General features: G+C 46.7%; 1 protein-coding gene across 1 annotated transcript in view; it reads left to right on the top strand.

The window, feature by feature from the left end:
- LOC126157321 (mediator of RNA polymerase II transcription subunit 1.1) overlaps positions 1 to 25,418 on the top strand; it is a 1,177,938-nt gene that overhangs the window by 644,763 nt on the left and 507,757 nt on the right. Inside the window, exon 11 of the mRNA XM_049916368.1 lies at positions 1,662 to 2,130. Coding sequence (XP_049772325.1) covers positions 1,662 to 2,130 — 469 coding nt within the window. The remainder of the gene's footprint in view (positions 1 to 1,661; positions 2,131 to 25,418) is intronic.

Raw genomic sequence — 25,418 nt, 5'->3', positions numbered from 1 at the left:
CCTTCAAGTAAAAGTTTTAACAATTCACACAAGCATACGAAGTATGCACCCCGTAGGAGGGATGGGAATGGTACAAAGCAATAAAATTAAAAAATTAACTTGCCACCAAAGGTACAACTTGATTTTAACTTCTAAGAAAAGTCTTACGGTGGAAGGGTTTCAACTTTATATACTAAAATGACCATTTAAATAAAAGCCCTTGAAATGCAATCTTATATAAAATTATACGAAGTTGGCCAAACGAGTTAACATGTTCTACAGTACACATATATCGCCTCTCAAGATGATAGGCAAGATAAAAATATATTTCAGGAATTAGGCCGTTACACTCCAAGCAATAAATTCGTTAACACACCGAATCCGACAAATATGACAGAGGCAGCTACGAACGACAGACAGACACTAATTGCCTAACAAATGCAGACGAGAGACAGACGAGCAAGCTGGGGACGAGAGACTGACCAAGAAAACAAGTAAAATTTAACAAGAGTCAGTCACACAACATATCACCAGTCACTTAACTTCTAATAAAGTGCTATTTCTGGAGAAGACCTGGCGCAGCACCCCCAAATCGCTCTCCCGAACCGTCCATTGCCAGTCGCTTCAACGGACACAGGAAGGCGCGACGATCTCCCGTCTTTCCTGGTCCGCACCAACCGACCGACTGCCTGCTGCTCCGTCCGCGACTGCCCTGCTGGTGCGTCTCGCACTCACTTCCAGACACACGACGGCGGAAATACTGGCTCGGACCCAACCATGCAGAGGAAACACGCCCACTGGCAAAACGACATCCCTGCACCGGGAAAGGACCGAGCCAAGCTCCACCAGATGGTAACTGAAGGGGCCCAGAAGCGCTCGGAGAACCAGTTACACCACGGCGTCGCAGCTCGCACCGGCCAGACTGATGTCGTGGATTGAGTCCTGTTACTCTCGCTTCGACGGCGAAGCCTCTCCCCTCGCTATACGGCGCGGCCCACTGGATTCACGTGGCTAACTCACATGCGCCGACGTTCAAGATGGACAAGTCATCTTGTGTCTCAGTGCGCGACCGACAAACCGATCGATCCAACCGCCAACGACCATTGCCTGAGCAAACTTGAGCAGACTGGCGGCCTAAGGCGCAGACTCAGATGCAGGAACTAAGCCCCAACCGGGCGACCACTCGCTGCGTTCTCTTACTGGCGGAGTGGAAAGACTCTCATTTTGCTGGCCTTAAAGGTTAATCCGAACGACAGACACTAACTGCCTCACAAATTCCGACGAGCGACTGACCCGGACTCCAGAGTCACCCAGACTGACCAACTGGCGAGCTCATAGCGCCCCTTAAATGCACGTGAACAGCAACCTTTCACCCTTTCTTACGAGAGGGAGACACCAAAGCTGCGATTGCCGCAGCGGCGCCACCGCCAGAAACGGAGGGCGACTGCATCACACTACGCGCTGCAATTTTTACAACGGCTCAAAAGAGTTAAGTAATTTTTTTTTTTCGAACTGTCTGGTTTTCATTTGACTGCCCTTTGTAGATAGTTCCGACATTTTGTGTTAATAATAAATGACGCCACTCAGTGTGTTAGCCATCCTGTGGGATATAACCTTGTCAACAGTTTTACGTCCGCTGTGGGGCGGAGTACTGTAGCCTGGTTTTGTGTCCCCGGCGGCAGGTGCCGTGCGAGCGCCGCACGCTGCCCCCGGAGCTGCCGCCGCACCGGCGGCCGCGCGCCTACGCGCCGCGCTCCCCCGCGGCGCCCTCGCCGGCGCCGGCGCCGGGCGGCCTGCAGACGTCGTGCTCGCTGCCCGAGACGCCCATCTTCGCGCGCGGCTCGGGCTTCGACGTGCCGCGCACGCCGCTGCGCCGCGGCACGCCGCTGCTGCCCGAGCTGCCGGCCGGCGGGCCGGGCCGCGGCTGGTACCCCCGCCACCGCGCGCGCCCCGCCTCCTCGGAGCACCTGGACCGCCTGGGGCCCGCCGGCTCGGCCGCCGGCGCCCACCACCACCACCACGCGCACCACCACCCGCCGTGGGACGCGGCGCGCAAGCCCACCACGCTGCCGCCCAACCTCTCCCCCAAGTTCTTCCACCGCTCGCCGCGGGAGGCGCTGCGCCGCGTCACCAGCCTCCTCATCCGCAAGGGTGAGTACCTCCCAGTCTCTGTCTCTTTCTGTTGTGACGTCGCTACTTCCTCGCCGCAGACGGCGTGACTAAAAGATAAGTAACTAGCAGGCGGCCTAAATCGGCCGACTGGCTGGTAACTCAGTTCGGCTCGTGGCGCAACTCTGAAACGAGGAACTGTAGTTGTATGCGACCATAGACGATACCGAGTATTATTTGTTGCACTCGGGGATCTTTCGGTTACACTCGGTGTGTCGAGTATACGTACAAGCTCAGAGGAAGATCTCATGTTCTCACAAATGAAAAAACGTAGCACAGTAATAGCCAGTCTAAGTTTTGAGCATATTAAACATCAAGTGACACATCACAATTCACTGATAAGACTTCCAGTGGTAACACTACTCGGATTTCCCATCGTTTGTATGAACATAATATATTTCTCTAGTATCCCGCTATTAGCGATCCTATTATTTCCCTTTTTTTTGTAACTACGGTGTCAGGGTGCTAGTTTTATGCCGCTGATGAAAGGTTGCAGTGAAAATTTAGCTACATTATGTTTGTTGATTTTTTATTGATATTTACTTTGTAAGATGCCAAGAACTACTTACATGAAGTCATTATAGATCACCGAAGTCACGTTGAGCGAACACTAGGGCTGAACAAAAATGACTGACAAGGCTCAGTGCATCTTGTAGAGGGTGTAGTATGGATGTATTGGAATAATTAAAGTTGGGTGATGGTTTTAAAGTAATTCAAGCGTCATGAAAACTTTCTGGAAATGCGTCGATTTACTGGAGACTAGTTCATTCCACGGAAGTATTCAGAGTTGACCGCGGCCGGGTGGCGGCGCGCGGCTGGGGTGCGGCGAAGGAAAGTGACAATAAGCAGCTTAGGACGGCTCAAACTGTGAGAAAGCGGTAACGGGGCGCGGCCTCCAGGTGCCTTAAGATGAGTGACAGTGAGTGGGTGGTTGACCCCATGCTGGTGTACCGGGAAGCAGATGGAGAACTTGTATGCCTGTTGATAAATGTCCGTCATCCTATTTTCAGTGAAACATGCAAGAAAGCCGCGCAAAGCTACGGTGGAGTGGTCAACAGAGGTCGAAATGTGCGTGTTCGTGACTATAGCAACTTCACGCTGAATTCACGGTCCACAGAGTCTAAAGTAAATCAGGTGAAGAGTGGCAGAATGAAATACGCCGGCCTCTGATTGGAACGTAGGACCAAGAAATTTGAAGTACTCTCCTGGGAGTCAGAATTTCGGAAAAAATTGGTGTTTTATGCAGATGCTAACCTTGATTGGTGGCCTTAGAGGACCTAAATAGCAGAAGTTGAGAGGAAGGGAAATTTTATGGGAATTTGTTCACTTCCCAGAGCAGGCATTGGTCGACATTGGGAAGCGACACATAATTAACTCGACTTGCACTGCAATTGGCGTAAGTGATTTTGCTGGAGCGGAAACTGAGGCGAAGAGCAGACTGGCTGAAGTCTCCGTACAGCTTGCCTAGAGTGCGGACGTGGCGTTCTTTATTCAGCTTGCCTGAGAGAGAGTGGGCATCTCTGCAGTTTAGGACTCAGCAAACGGAACGATTGAGCTAGGAGATAGAAAGTTTTGGTTCAGCTATGTATTGAGCTAGGAGTGAATAGACGAGCGCAGCCTTGCAGCACCACGAGGCCGGCCGACGTCCGCACAACGACGCCGCCCCGCCACGCCGAGTTTGGTGATATTGCGCCCGCTCTGTCTTGAGTTAGGCCACTGATTAATTTGTTGGATCACGTCGGCAAAGTTTCCACGAGGGTTTCATGCGCCGTGTATTGTAGAACTCTTCTCGCACTTCACATTACACTTGGGTCAGTCGATAGGAATTAATTTTGATTTATCGCGCTTTGCTCCACGTAAACGCAATTTATCACCACTGCCTGTTAGGAGAGTCATGTAATGTGACGATTGAAGGTCGTGAGTTAAAATAAATTTGTGCTAATCGACTGCATCTGTTTTCAATCAAGTAGTTGAAATCCCAAGTCACTTTCTTAATTAATTTTATGTTCAAATTTGCATCTGGTGTTCAATAGCTGAATATAACATCAATGTGCAACCCTTTTTAATTAAAAGGGATCAATTCTGAATCAATTAATGTCGACACTGCCACCGCAGTTCAATCGGGAGTCACAGGGCCTTATTACTTTCTTTGCGTTATCCGATATTGCGGCAGTTTTGCACTCTCTGTTGATCCGCTAGTCCATTAGCTGGGGTGAACACACGTCAAAACCAGATAAGTGACGGGTGGGGTGTTACAACTTTTATGTCTGCCTGGAATGGTAAACGTAAGTTGGAATTGGTAGCAGGACGTGTCCGGGCTGTGACGCAAGATCTGATGGCCGAGAAAAAATTAGTCTCAAAGTAAGGCGCCAGCGATCAGGAAGATTATTTACCTTTATTCTCCACACTGAAGCAGGCACCGTCTATTGCTCTCATAGCAAGTAGCTAAGTAATTAAGTTCCGAAATCCACAGTGCAATCCAAATCGTAACAAAGTTCTAAGCCCAGGTTGTCATACAAGATCTATACAATAACACTTCGATATTAACACAGCTAGCGAGCAAGAGCGAGTGGCCCCGGCCTCAGGTCGTGCTCCCGTTATATCTTGTGGCCATAGAGGGAGCTGCAGGCAAGAACTATGGAATGGCGCGACGTCTTCAGCCGGAGATAATGCCGTGAACCTCCGGCGGCCGCGACGTGAAGCTAAGGCCGACCACCGCGCACGTGCGGACGGGCTGAGCAACGGCAGGGCGCGCGTGATTCGGTTAGGTCCGCGGACATAGCATTTACAGGTAGACTATGCGCACTGCTTTTGGTCTCTCACAATAATAATGCAGGAAGAATGCTGACTTGGTGCTTCGCGAGAGTGTAGACCTATTTGTCATTAAACAGTGTGTTGCAGATATTGTTAAACATCCCAGTATCTCGTATTTACGTATGTGTTTGTGGAATACTGAGTGCTGTTCGCGCTTTGGAGTGCTTACAGAAAATGCCGAATACTTTCTGCTAATTTAGTTAATTAAGATAAGAGTTCGCTTAGAGAGCTAATATTTTCCGACATTTTTGTAGAATGTGATATCGAGTCATTAATGTATAGTCCGACTAATACAGCAATCACTGTAATGACAAAGTGTCTTACCTCCCAAATTATGGTAATATTCGCCGCCATTTTTAAGTAGTGTGTCTCTTATGCTGTTGATGGTCCTTTCACAATGGTGAACAGACGTCAGATGACAAAGCCCACACATTCGCTGTAGTAACAGAAGGCAGAGAACGAGCTTTATTCTTATTCGTCCAGAGAGAAAGGAGGGAGCGGGCAGGTCACAATACCATTATAAGCAACTTATTGGCATCATCAGATGTGATAAGCCAAAAATAGTGTCATCGTAGTATACAAACTCAAATTACATGCGTTCTGAACATCATGAAATGGTATAAAATATGTCAATGAAATACCCAATCAACGCAAAAAGTTTCGAGACTGGATTAATAAAAAAAAATAATAAAAAAAAACATTAAGGTGGAGGCTTAATCCTTCAGCAGAGGTTTGCTCTCCTTCTCTCTCTCTCTCTCTCTCTCTCTCTCTCTCTCTCTCTCTCTACCTCCCACCGTCTCTCCCTCCCTCCCTCCCTCCCTCTATTCCTCCCTCTTTACAATGTTGCTCAACTCCTGCGTCGCATTGGCCCGAATGTCGATTGTGTCGTCTAATTTGTATATCGTGACGACACTGTAGATCATTACATCTCAAAATAGCAACAAAATGAATATTGTAGGAATTAGGCGATCTTGGTCCAATAAATTATTATACTAACATTTGTGAGGTTGCTTGCTTCTATTTGACAATGTATCATGTCTTAGTGAACCTTCGTCAGATGGCGTAAACCACAAGATGACTATAGCGCCATATCCTTGTGCATATTTTCAAACATAAATAAAAGCCGCGCGGAATGGCAGCGTGGTTTGAGGCAACATGTCGCGGAATGCGCGGCCCATCCCGCCGGAGGTTCGAGTCCTCCCTCGGGCATGGGCATGTGTGTTGTTCTTAAGCATAAGTTAGTTTAAGTAATGTGTAAGTCTATGGACCGATGACCTAAGCAGTTTGGTCCCTTAGGAATTCACATACATTTGAACATAAATAAAACAGTTTGTGGGGGTTTCGCCGCCTTTCGGGAGAACGAGTTGTTACATGCCTGCCAGTGCTTCGGTTGGTTGCTTGACATGACTGTAGCACGTATTTGGCAACAGTTAATGATCTGCTGGGACCTTCCGCCACCAGTCGACATAATACCCTGAAGATGATAACAATGTGCACTACCGTATTATTTCGGACTTTCAAAAAAATGCTCAAAATGTGTGTGAAATCTTATGGGACTTAACTGCTAAGGTAATCAGTCCCTAAGCTTACACACTACTTAACCTAAATTATCCTAAGGACAAACACACTCTCATGCCTGAGGGAGGACTCGAACCTCCGCCGGGACCAGCCGCACAGTCCATGACTGCAGCGCCTAAGACCGCTCGGCTAATACCGCGCGGCTCGGAGTTTCAGAGACATCTTGCTGTGGTGGATTGCCCTACCAACATTTAGTCCGTCGACGAAGCCTTAAACCCATGGACGATATTCTACAATTTTTAGAGTGTTTATGCTTGATTTTTACTGTCAGTGCCTGTGTAAGGAGAGGTCAAATGAGATTCTAGAGACATCATTGTATGCCGTAGGTACCTATTTTACATCTTTTAACCACATCTGCCTGTAACTTACAAACTCTGTGTAACTGTACGTCGCATCTGTAGTTCGTCGGTAGCGAGGGTTTTGTTCATTTAAGCGCGCTTAGAGGCGTCTGCGGCACAAAGTAATTGGTTACGTCCCATTGTATTCGGATAGCTCATCGGAGCATGGAACAGAGTGTGGTGATAAAAACTTCGGTATGATAGTAATGAGTGCTTAATTGTCGGTACGATGCCGAACGGGCCATTAGACACACTTCAGTGTTTACTTTGAAACAGTTGGTACGGAAAGTGATTCATGTTTGTGAATACTTGATACGGCGCTTTGACTGTGCCATCTGCACCGAACTGTGGAGTGAACCACAAGGATTAATCGTGGAAGTATAGCGATATTTGAAGTTGAACTGAGTGATTATCGCGACGCACAAAGTATCCTTAAAGTCGCTAGAAATCAGTCACTGGGTCTGTGTGATGTGGCTGTGAGTGAGATTATAATTTGTGTACGATATTACGGGGTGCAATCATATTAATGTGACCACCTGTCACAGGCATGAATAACCACCTTCTGCAGCGCGGACCGCCGCGAGATGTGCGGGAAGAGACGTACCTACATGGATGTGGAGCCCTGTCGACTCCAGTGTAAAGCTGCTCCATGTTTCTCGGTTGAGAATCCATGGCGCGAACAGCGCGCTCGAGATAATCCCAAAGATTCTCCATTGGGTTTAAATGCGGGGAGTTTTGTGGCCAGAGAAGGTCAGCAAAACTCATTCTGGTGTTTTTTCGAACCACTCACGTACACCTCGACCTGTGTTACACATAGCATTGTCCTGCAGGTAATGCCAACATGCCGACGAAAAACAAACTGGACATAGGCGTGGACACGGTCTCCAAAGATAGATGCATACTTGTCTTGCACCACTGTGCCTTCCAGAATGACGACGTCACCCAGGGAATACCCCGGGCTGGACCCTTCCGACGATTGCCGTGTTGCTTTTCAGACGTTTCACAACGTACACGCCGACGGCCATCTGTCCGATGGAGCATAAAGCGTGATTGCTCTGGAAAGACCACTTGTATCCGCTCAGTGGACGTCCAGTTGGGGATACTAGCGTGCAAATTTCAGACTTCCTCGTCGATCAACAGCGGTCAGCGTGGGTGCATGAACCAGTAACCTGCTGCGGAGGCCCATACGCAGCAACGTTCACTGAATGGTCGTTGAAGACACACTGCTTGTAGCCCCTTGTCTCAACTAGGCGGTCAGTAGATCAACAGTAGCACTTCTACTCGCCCTACAGACACCCACAGCCATCGTTCACCTCTGTCGTCTATTGTCCGAGATGCACCACAGTTGCCTTGGCGCCGGGCTTAGATTGCATCATTTTGCCATCCTCGGTATATACACTACTGACCATTAAAATTGCTACACCAGGAAGAAATGCACATGATAAACGGTTATTCATTGGACAAATATATTATACTAGAACTGACATGTGATTACATTTTCACGCAATTTGGGTGCATAGATCCTGAGAAATCAGTACCCAGAGCAACCACCTCTGGCCGTAATAACGGCCTTGATACGCCTGGGCATTGAGTCAAACAGAGCTTGGATGGCGTGTACAGGTACAGTTGCCCATGGAGCTTCAACGCGAGGTACAGTTGCCCATGGAGCTTCAACGCGATACCACTGTTCATCAAGAGTAGTGACCGGCGTATTGTGACGAGCCAGTTGCTCGGACACCATTGACCAGACGTTTTCAGTTGGTGAGAGATCTGGAGAATGTGCTGGCCAGGGCAGCAATCGAACATTTTCTGTATCCAGAATGGCCCGTACAGGACCTGCAACATGCGTTCGTGCATTATCCTGCTGAAATCTACGGTTTCGCAGGGATCGAATGAACGGTAGGGCAACGGGTCGTAACACATCTGAAATGTAACGTCCACTGTTCAATTTGCCGTCAATGCGAACCGAGACGTGTAACCAATGGCACCCCATACCATCACGCCGGGTGATACGCCAGTATGGCGATGACGAATACACGCTTCCAATGTGCGTTCACCGCGATGTCGCCAAACACAGATGCGACCATCGTGATGCTGTAAACAGAACGTGGATCATCCGAAAAAATGACGTTTTGCCATTTGTGCACCCAGGTTCGTCGTTGAGTACACCATCGCAGGCGCTCTTGTCTGTGAGGCAGCGTCAAGGGTAACCGCAGCCATGGTCTCCGAGCTGATAGTCCATGCTGCTGCAAACGTCGTCGAACTGTTCGTGCACATGGTTGTCGTCTTGCAAACGTCCCCATGTACTGACTCAGGGATCGAGACGTGGCTGCACGATCCGTTACATCCATGCGGATAAGATGCCTGCCATCTCGACTACTAGTGATACGAGGCCGTTGGAACCAGTACGGCGTTCCGTATTACTTTACTGAACACTCCGATTCCATATTCTGCTAACAGTCTTTGAATCTCGACCAACGCGAGCAGCAATGTCGCGATACGATAAACCGCAATCGCGATAGGCTACAATCCGAACTTTATCAAAGTCGGAAACGTGATGGTACGCTTTTCTCCTCCTTACACGAGGCATCACAACAACGTTTCACCAGGCAACGCCGGTCAACTCCTATTTGTGTATGAGAAATCGGTTGGAAACGTTCCTCATGTCAGCACGTTGTAGGTGTCGCCACCGGCGCCAACCTTGTTTGAATGCTCTGAAAAGCTAATTATTTGCATATCACAGCATCTTCTTCCTGTAGATTAAATTTCGCGTCTGTAACATGTCATCTTCGTGGTGTAGCAATTTTAATGGCCAGTAGTGTATCAACCACGGCTGGACGCGAACAGTTTACAAAAAACATAGACTTTTTAAAAATGCTTCCACCCTTGACCCGAAAGCCAATGTACATGTTCTTTTTGACGTGAATAAATCTCTCAATTTCCGAATTACGACAACGACTGCCCTGTTTTCCGCGTTCCGTGACACACGACACACTTTATCCCCCCCCCCCCCCCCTACCCGTCGCCCCCAGTCGTGCATCCACACTCCGTCTGTGAGTGGTTATTGCACACTGGCGTCGGCTACAGGCGGCAGTCACATTAATGTCGCTGGATCGTGTAGTATGTGACAGTACAGGCAGTGCCGCGGAATGAGAAGCAGCTCGCGATAAAAGTAAGATAGGACTCTCAGGTCACAGATCTTAAGCATTCCCACAGTCTAGCTGCGCAGTGCAAAGTGAAATATTCTTTATCCTTCATACGTACTTGTAAGGTGGATGTAATTTCACACCTTACAAGCACTCATCCACATACTTTGCCTTGAAGTTCAATAACTTACAGAACAACATTTCTGGAGGTTCAGTTGAGGACAATTCTCGAACTGTTATTAACCTGTCTGATAAAGATTTGTCAAAAGTTGAAATTTCTGTACTAGCGAAAGGAGGCAATTTTGCTGTGACGCCCCAAAACGTACCCACAGAGGATATTGTAGCAAATATTGAGGCCGGTATCCGTCAGCTGCCACAGCAGTCCGCTGACGTAATTAGGATGGAAACGGCTAGGATTTTACGTACGTGTAAGCCACCTAAAAGTAATTTGTCGCAGGCTCAAAGGAAGGCGCTGAGGGATATAAATGGAGATAAAAACATTATTGTTCTTAATGCAGATAAGGGTAATGCCACCGTCATACTGAACAGTGAGGACTATCATGGAAAAATCAATGACATTTTAGTTCCCTCCAATTACAAAAAACTCCAGAAAGATCCGACTATGAAGATTTTAAGAATGACAAATCGACTGGTGAAAGCGTCTTCATTTGGCTCCGACAATAAGAAGCTGCTTTGTAAAACAGAAGCATATCCACCTAGACTTTCTGGCTTACCCAAAGTTCATAAACCTGGGATTCCGTTGAGGCCAATTGTCAGCGCTATAGGCGGACCAACACACGAGTTAGCTAGACACCTTGCCTCAATGCTGCAGCCTTATGTTGGCAGGACGGACAGTCATATTAAAAGTTCAGCTCATTTCATTGACAAGTTAAAGGAAATGAGCGCGGGCCCGGATGATATCCTCGTCAGTTTTGACGTTGTGTCATTATTTACCATGATTCCGGTAAACGAAGCTATCTTATGCATAGCGGATATTTTTCCTACCGATATTGTGGCATTATTCCGACACTGCCTCACCACAACCTACTTTCAATACAATAATGACTTTTATGAACAGATTGACGGGGTGGCTATGGGCAGTCCTCTCAGTCCTGCTGTGGCTAACTTATTTATGGAGACTTTTGAACAACGGGCGTTGCAGACTGCCAGTAAGAGACAAGTCAGATGGTATCGCTACGTCGATGACACGTTCGTAGTATGGACACACGGAGCAGAGGAGTTGGATGCCTTCCTGACACATTTAAACAGCGTTAATCCGAAAATCCAATTTACTATGGAGACGGAAAGGAATGGGCAATTGAACTTCCTGGATGTGTCTGTGATTAAACGACGGGATGGAACGTTGGGCCATAAGGTGCATAGAAAGCCCACACATACTGATCGTTATCTACACAAAGAATCAAACCACCACCCTAGACAAAAAAGAGGTGTAATGAAAACTTTGGTAGACAGGGCGTACAAACTTTGTGAACCTGTTTATTTAAAAGATGAGATTGAACATCTACGGTCAACGTTCGTGAAGAAAGGCTATTCTAGCAAGGATATAGATCGAGCACTTCGCTCTAGGCAGAAAATCAGGAGTAACGACGAACAACAGTCGTCCAAGGGCAAAGTTTTTCTTCCGTTCATTAGTAAGGTCACAGACCGCATTGGGAAAGTTTTAGGCAAGTATGGGGTGGAAACTATTTTCAGACCCACCAGAAAAATAAAAGAAGTTTTAAGGTCGGCAAAAGATGCACGACACCCTTTGGCTACACCGGTGGTATATAAAATTCCTTGTAGTCCTTGTAGTTGTGGACAGGTTTACATCGGTACCACAAAGAGAAGTGTGAACACCCGTCTTGTTGAACATAAGAGGAATTGCCGCCTGGGTCACACGGATAAATCGGCCGTAGCGGAACATGTTTACCAGGAAGGTGATCATGAAATAAAATTCAGCGAGACGAGCGTCATATCAAAAACCTCGCATTATTATGCACGCTTGTATAGAGAGGCTATCGAGATTGATAAACATCGTAATAATTTTAACAGGAAAGACGAAGGTGTTAAACTGGATAAAATTTGGATGTTAGCGTTGCACCGCAAGCGTGACGATCGATTACTTTCAATCGAGAATGTTGGCATTACCAGAGACAATCTCATAGCCGACGCCACGTGATCGACTGTGGCGCCCTCTGTACTGCCTATATAATCAGCGCTTCGTCGAGTTCTCTTCGCAGTTCGCCGCTTTACCTCCGAGGATGTCTCCCGCAGTCGGAGACGAAACGTCAGGAGAGTGTTTTATACTTCGACCACGGCCTATCAGCCCGGAAGTTTTAAATGAAGACAATACCGGCCGTGAAAGCTTACATTGTATGATAGTCACGGGTTGTTTCAGTCAGCTTAAGTGCGTCACGTCCTCCTCCAGTGGCATAACGCTACGGACGTTATCGTTTTCTGCCACAAAAATCTCACGCAGTCAACGTAATAGTAAAACCAGAGAAACTTGACCTCGTACGAAGTCTTGCCGTTCGTCGGTTTTCTCGCGCAATTTAAGAACTCGTGTGTGAAAAAATCGTTGGAGACGGAGCACCAGCTCGTTTGAACGAGAAGCGACTGGATCACAGAGATTTAGTTAAGCCACAGATGACAGAGACTAATTTGAATTCTGGTGCTCGCAAATCGCCCATTGTCGCCGCACTACACAGTAGATAATTTTATTAACAGCGCTTCTGGTTGTACAGCAATTAGAAGTGTGTTACTGACTAGAATTTTAACGCTGACCCCCAAAATGCGTCAAGAAGACGAGTTTCTCTGCATTGTGTCATATTTTCTCATAAAAGATACTTGAAGAAACTTAAGTGCCTCTCAAAAGTATGCTGAACTATTTTAAAAGAACTGAGGGAGAGAGACAACACTACGTTGCAGTATCTTGGAGTATAAAACGTGCAAAAATGAAATAAAATAATAAAAGTACTTGTGTAGTCATTTAAGTTGCGAGTACATAAACATTCGTTTCATACATTCAAACGTCGCCTTCTTGCTGCGGTATAATACTTATTTACGTTCTAGAGGCGTTTTGCTTTTTTACTTTAAAGGCATTATCATTGGATTTTTTACATAATGTTTCGTTTTTACATATGATATCTATAGATCCGAAACAGTTCACATAATAATTTATGCACGATTAAAGCGTTTTTTACAGATATTCGAATAGCTTTATTCGCGTATAAGTTACATGTGAAATGCTTCGCATCTATAAGAATCAAACAAAACTGTATTATTCCATATAAAAAAAACAGTGGCGTTTTCAATGTAAAATGCTAAACAAATCCAAAAAGTAAATAAATAATAATGAAATGGCCGCCCCACTCGTTTATTCGGCATCCATCTGTTGCAGCAAGAAAAAGGTGAATGAATTTATACAGCGAAAGTAAACTGAAGTATTCGCCACTTTGCGAAGTCTGGCTTGTCGAAATACTTCTTTCGATGTATCTTCGACAGTCATGCAAATATTTTACTGAAACAGTACAGATGACTGTCGTTTTCAGTAATTAACAGCCACGGCAAAGCAATACTGTCAACACGTCGATAACTAATACTATCTACCTATCGTCCGTGAGGATGAAACTGTATCAGATCGGCAGATAGAATGTAATTAACTTGCACACCGTTAAGCATGCCAGCTGAATGGAATGACTAACATTGCTTCCTGAAATTGTGAAGGTAGGATTTTCATATTCTGAAACTCCAAAATGAGGACACCCTTACTGTTGAACACGGTTTTAGGACGGTTCTAGTCTGGATCTCGATAAGAGGGTGGAGAAAGGTAAACATTTCTGACGTCGCATCATATATAGTGGTGTTAGAAACTTTTTATGTAGAAAAGTATGATTGTCGTACCTCTCATCCGTAGCGTAGCCCAGGCAAACGGTAGTAGGTTGGGATATTTCTTGATTTAAATAAGAATGTACGATGGCCGTTCAACAGTGATGGTCATGTTCCTATCGAGATCCAAACTAATCCTTTGTGGATTCCCGGATGAAACATTATTAATTCCATTTTTCGTTGTGAAATCACTCTATCACATATGAAACAAAATAAAAATGTCAAGCAAATCACACATACCTACGTTACTTAGAGCCCATATCCTACGTCTGTTTTTCGCTGGACTGAATCTTGTTTGAAAGCTGCTTTTGTTGGTGCAGCTAAAATTTGGTACATTTTATCATTTTAAACCGTTTTACAGATTCAGCCAACTGCCAGTCTGTTTCTCTCCTTCGTCCAATGTTCCTGTATTAAGGAGAACAGCCTCTCAACACAGGCGTTATATGCGTTGAAGAACTTTACAATTAAAATTAATCCACTAAATTGTTCTTTACTACTACACAACTCAGTGTACTTGCACTTTCTTCTGGCTTCGTCCAGATTTTCCATTATACAAGTCTATGATTTTCTTTTAATTTGAAAATTGACCAAAGCATTTATCATCAGTTTCAGTATCTTTGCGCAACAACAGTTTTATAGTTTGTTCCATGTCAGTCTATGATGATGTAATTCAATAACCGAAGTAAAAAGTACATGAAGTGTTGACAATACGAGTCGAAAACGAAATTCCTAAAATTAAAACATGCGGACATTAGCAGAAATCGTAAGAACTTATTTAGACACCACCGTAAACGTTGGTAATGTGGGCATGACAGGAACGCGGACGTATGGTAACTGAAGTGAAGCGTATTCGACGAGCGATCTTCGAACAGCGCGGAATACAAAGCAGCCAAGTCGCGTGGTATCACTGCGCCGAGTGGGTGCGTACGGCGCACTGCGCCGCCGCCAGCGACGCCTGGTACGAATGTCGGCCAACAGAGGACACGCGCAGCCACCAGGCGACCGTCAAGGCCGTCCGCGCAACTGTTGCGAAACAGCCCACGCCCACGCGCGTTGCGGATCGACTCGCTCGGGTCGGCGCCGGCTGCGTTGCGATAGGTCGCTATCCGCGTCGACAGCCTGCCGGCCGCGGGTCGGCGCCACCGTCGCGCCACGCGGGCTCTGCTCGCCTGCTGCTGCTGCCTGGCGGAGACGCGCTCAACTGCCAGCAGGATGCGATCGACCTCGACACGGAAAGCCGGCCGGCAGCCGGCGGCTCGCGGGGTGTGGCAGGCAGCCGTGCTGTGCTCGCTCTTCTTCTCCTATCCTATCCTATCCGGGCCACGGACGCACCTCGCGGCCGCCCCCGTTAAATAATGAAACGGCCGCCCCGCTCGTTTATTCGGCATCCATCTGTCCTCATTATACCAGTAAAGGCGACACTCGCTGTGAACTGCGGGATAGTCTGGCCCGTTCAGGCGTGGCAAATGGCGTTAGCTGCTCGAACGCTGCCGCTTTTGTCGCGTCACGCCACATTTGAAGTACATGACTAACGTTTCGCAGAACCACAACGCGTGGGGGAGAATGTACTGTCATCGATGCGATCTAACTAACGTGTATCCCAGCTCGGTGCGCCGCATTACACGAAACTACCAATTTCCTATTTACAACGTCTTCAGCTGTGAGCTTTCTCGTTATCCGTGGTGTCTGGAATTATCGACCAGTCCCAGCCAGGACATCTATTTCCGGAATTATTAATAGCTAGGACAGCCACTCATCGACAGTTAACGGTAGTACAAGGAATGACTACACCGTGACTCAAAGCCGGTCAATAAAACGCGACGTGTGAGTTAGTTCAGCAACAGTTCTCACTGATTTTTGTTAAATACGACACCGGAACAATACAGTCATAAACGGGGAAAATTCCTAGGATCTTTTACTCTTTGCGCTATGTTTATCGTTTGCAGCAATTTAAAACAGTAGGCTGGGGCTTTCACGAGCAATGTCTACCAATTCAGTTACCCAAATGTGTCGGAGGCAGGGATAACGAATGGGGGGGGGGGGATGGGGGGGGGGGGAGGCAGTGTCAAGTATAGGAGGTAGATGAAAATAGAGAAACACCGCAAACCATGCCTAATACGGTGTAGGAAATTCGTTAGCAGTGAAAACAGTCTCGGAACGGATAAATGCGGGTCCTTAAAAAATGGTTCAAATGGCTCTGAGCACTATGGGACTTAACATCTGAGGTCACCAGTCCCCTAGAACTTGGAACTACTGAAACCTAAGTAACCTAAGGACATCACACACATCCATGCCCGAGGCGGGATTAGAACCTGCGACCGCTACGGTCGCAGGTTCGAATCAATAACAATCAGATCTGGTGACTGTAGTGACCAGGAGAGATGCGACAATTCATCCTCGAGCTCATAGAACCACTCCTGGACGATGTGAACAGGGGCCTTGTCTTCTTGGGACACAGCATCACCACCGGGGAACAAACGTCACACAATGGGACGGATCTGATCAGCCCAATTCGTCACACAATCCTTAGCAGTAATGGGACCTTGCTTAGTACCCATGGGCCTAAGGAATACCACAATATAGCTGCCCAAATTATCACCGGACCCCGGCCATGTTAACTCTTGGGCTGTAATCTCGCTCAGACAAATGACTTTCTTCCGTTCCTACACAGTTCAGATTTTATGGCTTCGGCATCTCGTTTACCTTTTACGGGTATTTGCGTTACTGATGGGCGGTTTGGAATTCCATCTCACCCTGCAGTTCCCTGCTTACAGAGCTCCTTTCGGGTTGTTTTCATGCTGAAAGAGTTCGTGCGTGCAACATTCAGTTCCGCAGTGATTTTTTGCAGTTGTCCTCTTATTTTTCGTCACAGTCCTCTCAGTGACCGTTTGTCACGATCACTCAGCACACTTTCGTCTGCGTTGTAACTTAAAGGATGATGTTTTTTCGTTTACCGTGTATGCGGTAAAAACCTTCGATGCGTTGCCTTTCGAAACATCAGACCGTTGGACTCCTTTGTTTCCGGAAACATCCACCATACGAACACCAGCAGTTCGCCCACATTCGAATTCACTCAGCTCTGAAATAGGCCATTCTCAACTATACAGAACTTTAGTGTGACCACGACTGACATTTGAGAGTACTGATGACATTACACACGTGCCGTTAGTGGTCAAATGCAACAACGCAACCTACAGGATTGGCTACCATCTGAATGTATGTTCATGCATGCATTTCTCGCTGTACATCCATATCTTTTTGCAACTCCTTTAGTAGTTCTGAGGATTAAGTCCAGTTCAGTTAATACTTCAACTGGTCACTTTGTTACTGACACAAGCGAGGGATCTATTGCGAGAATTTTGTAATATTTTCGTTACTGCAGTCAAGCAGCTTGTGCTTCAACACAGTCAATCTTAGCATGACCTGCTCTCGGAGAAAATTGCAGTATTGGAAACCGTACTTCTCCAGATTCTAGCACGTCGTACAAGTAGCAAATCTGACAAACTAGTCGGCAGAAAAATTTATTTGTTGCACCAAACCCGTAATTCATGAGATCATTATTTTCAAGCTAAAAGATATAATACCTTTTTGTCTTTGTTCCTGTTTAGTTAAAAATAACGTCACCTGAGTCACGTTGTTGGCAGCGTTAACTCATTGTAAGAAATATCTAGAATTTGTGTGCACGCAGTATGTTTCACATGCGTTGGCTTTCGAGTGATGTCGTTATGTTTGTGATTGGAACTGTTGGCACACTACAGGAATCCATCTCCATGTTTCATCTTTTTGTTGTACTGTTTGGCACAATTAGTTTAAAATTGTTGCCGGCCGTTGTGGCCATGCGGTTCTAGGCGCTCAGTCCGGAACCCCGCGACTACTACGGTCGCAGGTTCGAATCCTGCCTCGGGCATGGATGTGTGTGCTGTCCTTAGGTTAGTTAGGTTTAAGTAGTTCCAAGTTCTAGGGGACTGATGACCACAGATGTTAAGTCCCATAGTGCTCAGAGCCATTTGAACCATTTTTTAAAATTGTTATTATTATCATCGCTCAAATGCCTCAGCCTAGAACTATGTCAGAATCATTTTCATTTTGGTGAATGAAATCTGGAACGTAAGTATTACGCAAACCCTAGGATTGTCAGGGACTATAGCCTCACTCACTCGCAACTTCCCGTTTCCTGCTTATCGAAATTGAGTCACTGGCTAAGGGAAAAAGTTTGAGCTTGTTTGAAAGATCATTTGTGGCAACGTACAGCTTCATTTCTAGTATTTTGTGCATTGCGGGGACGAATCACACTTTGTGTAAGGCAGCCGAATAATGCCGCAGACCTCGGTTCTACATACGCTCACACGGCATGGTCCACCCAAGCCTGTGAAGTAATCCCCCTGCTAAATTTGCAACTTTGTCAGCGTATCGCACCTTAATATAGCGCTTCCATCATTGCTTAAGAGAGAAGTGAGGACACTTAGTAGAATCCTGTCGCTACATTAAGCGCAGGTGATGTGTCTTAAGCGACCTTCCCCGCTCGTAACCTGCTGATTCTTTCCGCCGCTTCGTTAGCTGTGCACTATTTGAGCACCCCGTCTCGCAAAGTAACATCGACGGGAAATTCTAAGGCAGAAATGTTGACAAGACCAACCTGTAGTTTTGGAACGTGTTGCTATCGAAGTAAAGCGTATTATCAGACACCGCTGTTAGCGAAACTACTTTTGATGGGTGAGAGAAGACAACAGGTGTAGGTACCGAGATTACGTGAAGAAGCCATCTCACCACTGACCATGGGTGACTTGGATAATGTTCGAAGCTAAATCTCAGAAGCAAATCAGAGTGTCAAATTTAGCTATTCCAGAAGATGCGATCGTCTTCACTGTCCTCTTAATAGCGAACAACGGAGGAGACGCTGCTACATGCTTGCGAGTAGTCACTAGCTCAGACATAGCCCACTGGCGCAGAAGAAAGGTCACTCGACTACAGCCTTATGGTGATCGTAGAACAGGTAGCTGATGAATTGTGTGTCACTTCAAATAAAATCTTCTGCAGACAAAGTTAATTTTTTATTGATTAATTTTTTATTGAGTTAAATTTACTGCTAACATTCTGGAATATTCTAGGTTATAACAAAATTCTATTCCCTTGAAATTAAAACTTGTCTTTACAACTAAGTTTTATTTCTTATTTTTTGGCCAAACATGTTTCGTCTAGTGCCAAAAAAGAAAAAGTTAAGGTATCTTTGCAAAGTTTTGGAATTAAGAAGTCTGTTCAAGGCAGCGTCCCACGTATCGACTTTAAGTAATTTAGCAAACCCTTGGAAAATCACACCTCACTGGTGTAGGAACACCTGTCCTTCCGAACACGAGTCTACTGGCTTAACCACTGCTCCGTCTCGCCAGGTCACAGGTTCCTTTGAGACCAGATGGGACGCGAAACGGCACTGGGCTGTACAGTGCGTGTGTGCTTGCACTCGATAAATCCGCAGACAACAGCCAGTGCTGTCACAGCCGAGGACAATCGGCAGAACGCGTGAGCGGAGGCGATAGCTCGCTTTGGCTGTCCGCTATTGTTCCAGTCCCACTGACAGTGCAGGCCGCTGGAGTCCAGCACTCCACCCGTGCCGCTGGCTAACGGCCGCCACAGCCATGCGGTTGCATTTGTGTTGCTGCCACTCACCCACACGTCACAGCGTTACGTTTTTGACGAGTCATTCGCAGGGCGGGGTAAGGCTGTAAAGATAACAACTCATGGAGATATGCATGCTGTTGCTGACTCTATCTTGCTATCCCACCTGCAACTTATGTCGAAGCAAATTGGGCACGTATTGTGCAACATAAATTTGTATGTGTTAGAAGAGAATAAATCGCACTCTGCTAGCGATTTGTGTTTCAACGCTTATAGCCCGAAGCAAACTGTGTAATGCTTCGGCTCATTAATCTCCTACTAATGCGGACTTACGCCCTAAGGGAAATCCCATAGGCACATTACGTTGTGTATAAACAACACAGTTTTCTGAAACTTCCTGGCAGATTAAAACTGTGTGACGGATCGAGACTCGAACTCGGGACTTTTGCCTTTCGCGGGCAAGTGCTCTACCACTGAGCTACCCAAGCACGACTCACGCCCCGTCCTCACAGCTTTACTTCTGCCAGAGCTTCTGTAAAGTTTGGAAGGTAGGAGACGGGGTACTGGCAGAATTAAGGCTGTGAGGACGGGTAGCTCGCTGGTAGAGCACTTGCCCGCGAAAGGCAAAGGTCCCGAGTTTGAGTCTCGGTCCGGCACACAGTTTTAATCTGCCAGGAAGTTTCATATCAGCGCACACTCCGCTGCAGAGTGAAAATCTCGTTCTGGAAACACAGTTTTCTCTTTAAGTAAAGTTTATACACTGCCGAGTCACATTAATGTGACCAGCTGTCAAAAACCTTTCGCAGCGCTACTTCTGCGGGACGTGCAGGAAGAGCGTCACTGAGGTTCTGGAAGATCCGCAAGGGATGTAGAGCCACGCCGACTCCAATGCCTACTGGGCTAGGCTTCTCGGTTGAGGATCCAAGGCGCGAACAGTCCTTCCGAAGAGGTTCCACAGATTCTCAATTGGGTTCAAATCTGGGGAGTTTCCTGGGCAACGGAGTACGATAAAATCATCCTGGTGCTCTTCGAACCACGCACGTACCTAGAGACCTGTGTGACACATTGCATTATCCTGCTGGTAAATACCGCCGTACCGAAAAAAAACAAAATACATATATGGGTGCACATTATCCCCAAGGATAGATGAACGCTTTCTTTGGTCCATTGTGCTTTCTGGAATGACGAGATCATGCAGGGAATGTCACGAAAGCAGTTCTCATACCGCCTCCGGACTGGACCATTCGACGGCTTTGCTTTCAGACGTTTCACTCTGTACAGACAAACGGCCACCTGTCCGATAAAGGATAAAACGTGATTCTTCTAAAAAGCCCACCTTTCGCCACTCAGTGGATGTGCAGTTGCGGTACTGACCTACAAATTCCAGCCTTCGTCGCCGATGACCAGCAGTCAGCATGGGTGCGTGAACCAGGAGCCAGCCACGGAGGCCCATACGCAGTGAGAACGTTTACTGAAAGGTCGTTGAGGGGATACTGTTGGTAGCCCCTTGGTTAATCTGGGCGGTCAACTGCTCAATTGTTACACATGTATTCGCCTGTACACAGCTCAACAGGCGTTGTTCACCCCTGTCAAACATGTAAGGCCCGTGGTGCTCCACAGATGCCTCGGCACCGAATTTGACTAGCGCCATTTTGCCACGATCTGTATATTTTAACCACTACGGCACGCGAACAGTTTACAGACAGCCGTATCAGAAATGCTTCCACATTTGCCTCGAAAGCCGATAAACATTTACTTTAGGACGTCATATAAATCGCTCCGTTTCCGCATTACGACGACCACTGCACTGTTTTCCGCGCCTCCCCCCCCCCTCCTATCGGCCCACCCCCGCTGGCTGGCTGGCTAACATAACGAGCCATCTAAGCTCGTTGTGGAGCAGGATAAACGAGACTGGGTCGCTGTGCCTGCAGTTCCTGGGGTAGACGGGAAAGATGGGCCTGACGGATTGGTTGTGACTTGATGGACACGAGGCGTCCGGAGGGTTCCTATGGGGAATTCCGAAGAAATTCGGATATCTGCTCGTCTGTCTGGGGACTGAACAGGCCCGGATGAAAGTCACGCGGTGGAGATTGCCGCGGACAAGTAGTGGACTCCCATGCTGACACGCACCTGGCTAAGACCACAAAAATATGTTCCCAGTCAGAAGGCGTGAAGACAGGGTGGCGATTGATGGGATTTAGCTCCTTCCTCGGCACTCGTGAGCGCAGGATCCGGTGGTGCCTGACGGGATTGTATGGCTCGTGAGAGTGGGAAGGGGTGAATGGATATGGGTTATCCAAGTTCGGGTAGCTGGCCGTTGTGGCCGAGCGGTTCTAGGCGCTTCAGTCTGGAACCGCGCGACCGCTACGGTCGCAGGTTCGAATCCTGCCTCGGGCATGGATGTGTGTGATGTCTTTAGGTTAATTAGGTTAGTTCTAAGTTCTAGGGGCTGATGACCTCAGATGTCAAGTCTCATAGTGCTCAGAGCCACTTGAACCAAGTGCGGGTAAAACCCATCTCGGCTCCCCGACACGTTTTATATATCCCTGCTACTAGTGCTGCCACCTGCCGTATGTGAGTGGTTATTGTATGCTGACATCGAACATAGGGCACAGTCACATTAATGTGACTGGACCAAGCAAATGCGAACACTGTAACTTGGCAGTCGGCTCTCAGCGTAAACAAACACGTACTTACTGCCAAAGCGCTGAGAAGCGGTGCGGAAGAATGAATCCCACCTCACCCTCGCAGGGCTGGGACTCTACAACCGTCTTTTATTATTATTATTATTATTATTATTATTACAATTTTTTTTTTTTTTTTTTTGCGTAAGCAGAGCTGGTAGAGCTGACACGCAGTCAACAGAACCGATTTTTCGGTGTCATGGAAATCATACTCGAATTCCGTGATGAAGTAGGTTTAATATCTTCATCTAAAAGTAAGAAAAGAAAACAATGAGCAAAGCCGAATGAAAGAAAAGCGGAATTTACAAAGCACGTGGTAACGACTACCGCACAGCTGCTTGTTGAGGTTGGCAATGTCGTAAATGTGACACTTTCGGCCCGACGTCTACTTCTATCATACGCAACCATAGAACGAAACACTCCCTCACGTAAAACTGCAAAATTAAAGTGTCCGCAAAGTAACAAAATTTAATTTGCCAAAATGTTATACGTTTCGGGAGCGACTACATTTGATATAAATGCAATGTTTGCGTTATTAATGCTGTATGAGTGACCAATAGGGATAGGTGGCGAACTTTCGTTGGTTATGTCAAGAAATTTACTGTGAATTAAAGGCCAAAATTTAGTACTTTTACGTGGCATATATTAAGTGAAATAAACTTACGTCTAGTGAGTATACACATTCCAATTTATGGCGCATACGGCACTGATCAAAATAAAAACATTGCTTGTATATTCACAGAACTACGAGGTGCATTCAAGTTCTAAGGCCTCCGATTTTTTTTCTCCGGACTGGAAAGAGATAGAAACATGCGCATTGTTTTAAAATAAGGCCGCGTTCATTGTCAATACGTCCCAGAGATGGCAGCACCGTACGCCAGATGGAATTTTACTGCCAGCGGCGAGAATGAGAACTGTTTTAAATACTTAAAATTGCGACGTTTTCCTTACTTGAACAGCGTGCAATGATTCGTTTTCTGAATTTGCGTGGTGTGAAACCAATTGAAATTCATCGACAGTTGAAGGAGACATGTGGCGATGGAGTTATGGATGTGTCGAAAGTGCGTTCGTGGGTGCGACAGTTTAATGAAGGCAGAACATCGTGTGACAACAAGCCGAAACAACCTCGGCCTCGCACAAGCCGGTCTGACGACATGATCGAGAAAGTGGAGAGAATTGTTTTGGGGGATCGCCGAATAACTGTTGAACAGATCGCCTCCAGAGTTGGCATTTCTGTGGGTTCTGTGCACACAATCCTGCATGACGACCTGAAAATGCGAAAAGTATCATCCAGGTGGGTGCCACGAATGCTGACAGACGACCACATGGCTGCCCGTGTGGCATGTTGCCAAGCAATGTTGACGCGCAACGACAGCATGAATGGGACTTTCTTTTCGTCGGTTGTGACAATGGATGAGATGTGGATCCCATTTTTCAATCCAGAAACAAAGCGCCAGTCAGCTCAATGGAAGCACACAGATTCACCGCCACCAAAAAAATTTCGGGTAACCGCCAGTGCTGAAAAAATGATGGTGTCCGTGTTCTGGGACAGCGAGGGCATAATCCTTACCCATTGCGTTCCAAAGGTCACTACGGTAACAGGTGCATCCTACGAAAATGTTTTGAAGAACAAATTCCTTCCTGCACTGTAACAAAAACGTCCGGGAAGGGCTGCACGCGTGCTGTTTCACCAAGACAATGCACCCGCACATCGAGCTAACGTTACCCAACAGTTTCTTCGTGGTAACAACTTTGAAGTGATTCCTCATGCTCCCTACTCACCTGACCTGGCTCCTAGTGACTTTTGGCTTTTTCTAACAATGAAAGACACTCTCCGTGGCCGCACATTCACCAGCCGTGCTGCTATTACCTCAGCGATTTTCCAGTGGTCAAAACAGACTCCTAAAGAAGCCTTCGCCGCTGCCATGGAATCGTGGTGTCAGCGTTGTGAAAAAGTGTACGTCTGCAGGGCGATTACGTCGAGAAGTAACGCCAGTTTCATCGATTTCGGGTGAGTAGTTAATTAGGAAAAAAATCGGAGGCCTTAGAACTTGAATGCACCTCGTATGATTACACTGGAATGGCTGAAACTGTCAGAGACTATTAAAACGCTTGAATATTCCACATGAACACAGATATGATTATACTTTGGCAGTTTCTACGAAGTGGAAGGGATGTTCTTGATTTTGTTTAGAGTTCTTATTGCCACCTCGCGTACTCTAAGACAAACACTTAAAATATTTCGGATTGTATCATGTCACTCAGCAGATGTAACTTAACAGGATCAAAACTGGCGTTTGTGACGGCTTCATTCCACACACAGTAGTTCTTCAAACATTTTGGGCAAGGTATGCTGCGCTGATTTTAGCTTCAATGTTCCCTGTTCGGAAGTTCTGAAAGATTTCCAGGTGAATCGGCTGTACATCTACGTCTACATACAATTCCGAAAGTTACCGTATGGTGCATGGCGGAAGCTGCCTTGTTCCATCTTCAGTCACTTCCTTTCCAGTTTCACTCGTAAAGGGAGGGACGGAAAAACAACTGTCCATATATCTCCGTAAGAGCCCTAATTTCTCTTATCTTCTTTCTGTTGTTGTTACGGCAGTAGAATCGTCCTGCATTCAGCTGCAAATGCCGGATCTCTAAATTTTCTCGGTAATGTTTCGAGAATAGAACGTTGTCTTCCCTCTAGGGATTCCTATCTGAGTTCAGGAAACGTCTCCGTAACACTCGCGTGTTGATCGAAACCCCGGTGATAAATCTAGCAGCCCGTCCCTGAATTGCTACGATGTCTTGCTTCAGTCCGACCTGGTGAGGACCCAAACACTATACGGGTCTCATTTACAGATGAATCACACTTTCCTAAAAATTTCCCAGTAAACCGAAGTCGACTGTTCGCCTTTCCGACTACAGTCCTCATATTTCATATCGCTTTGTAACGTCATTCCTAGATATTTAACCTACGTGACTGTGTCAAACAGCACAGTACTAATATTGCATTCGAACATTGCTGGTTTCTTTTTCCTACTCATCTGCATTAACTTACATTTTTCTACATTTAGAGCTAGCCGCCATTCATCACACCAACTAGAAATTTTATCTAAGTCATCTTCTGTCCTCCTAAAGTCACTCACCGGTGACACCTTACCGCACACCACAGCATCATCAGTCAACAGCCGCAGGTTACTGCTCACCCTGTCCTCCAGATC

Source organism: Schistocerca cancellata, chromosome 2 (assembly GCF_023864275.1).
Source record: "Schistocerca cancellata isolate TAMUIC-IGC-003103 chromosome 2, iqSchCanc2.1, whole genome shotgun sequence".
NCBI lineage: Eukaryota > Metazoa > Arthropoda > Insecta > Orthoptera > Acrididae > Schistocerca > Schistocerca cancellata.
The sequence above is the reverse complement of the archived record's forward strand: the minus strand, read 5'-3'. Positions and strand labels throughout refer to the sequence as shown.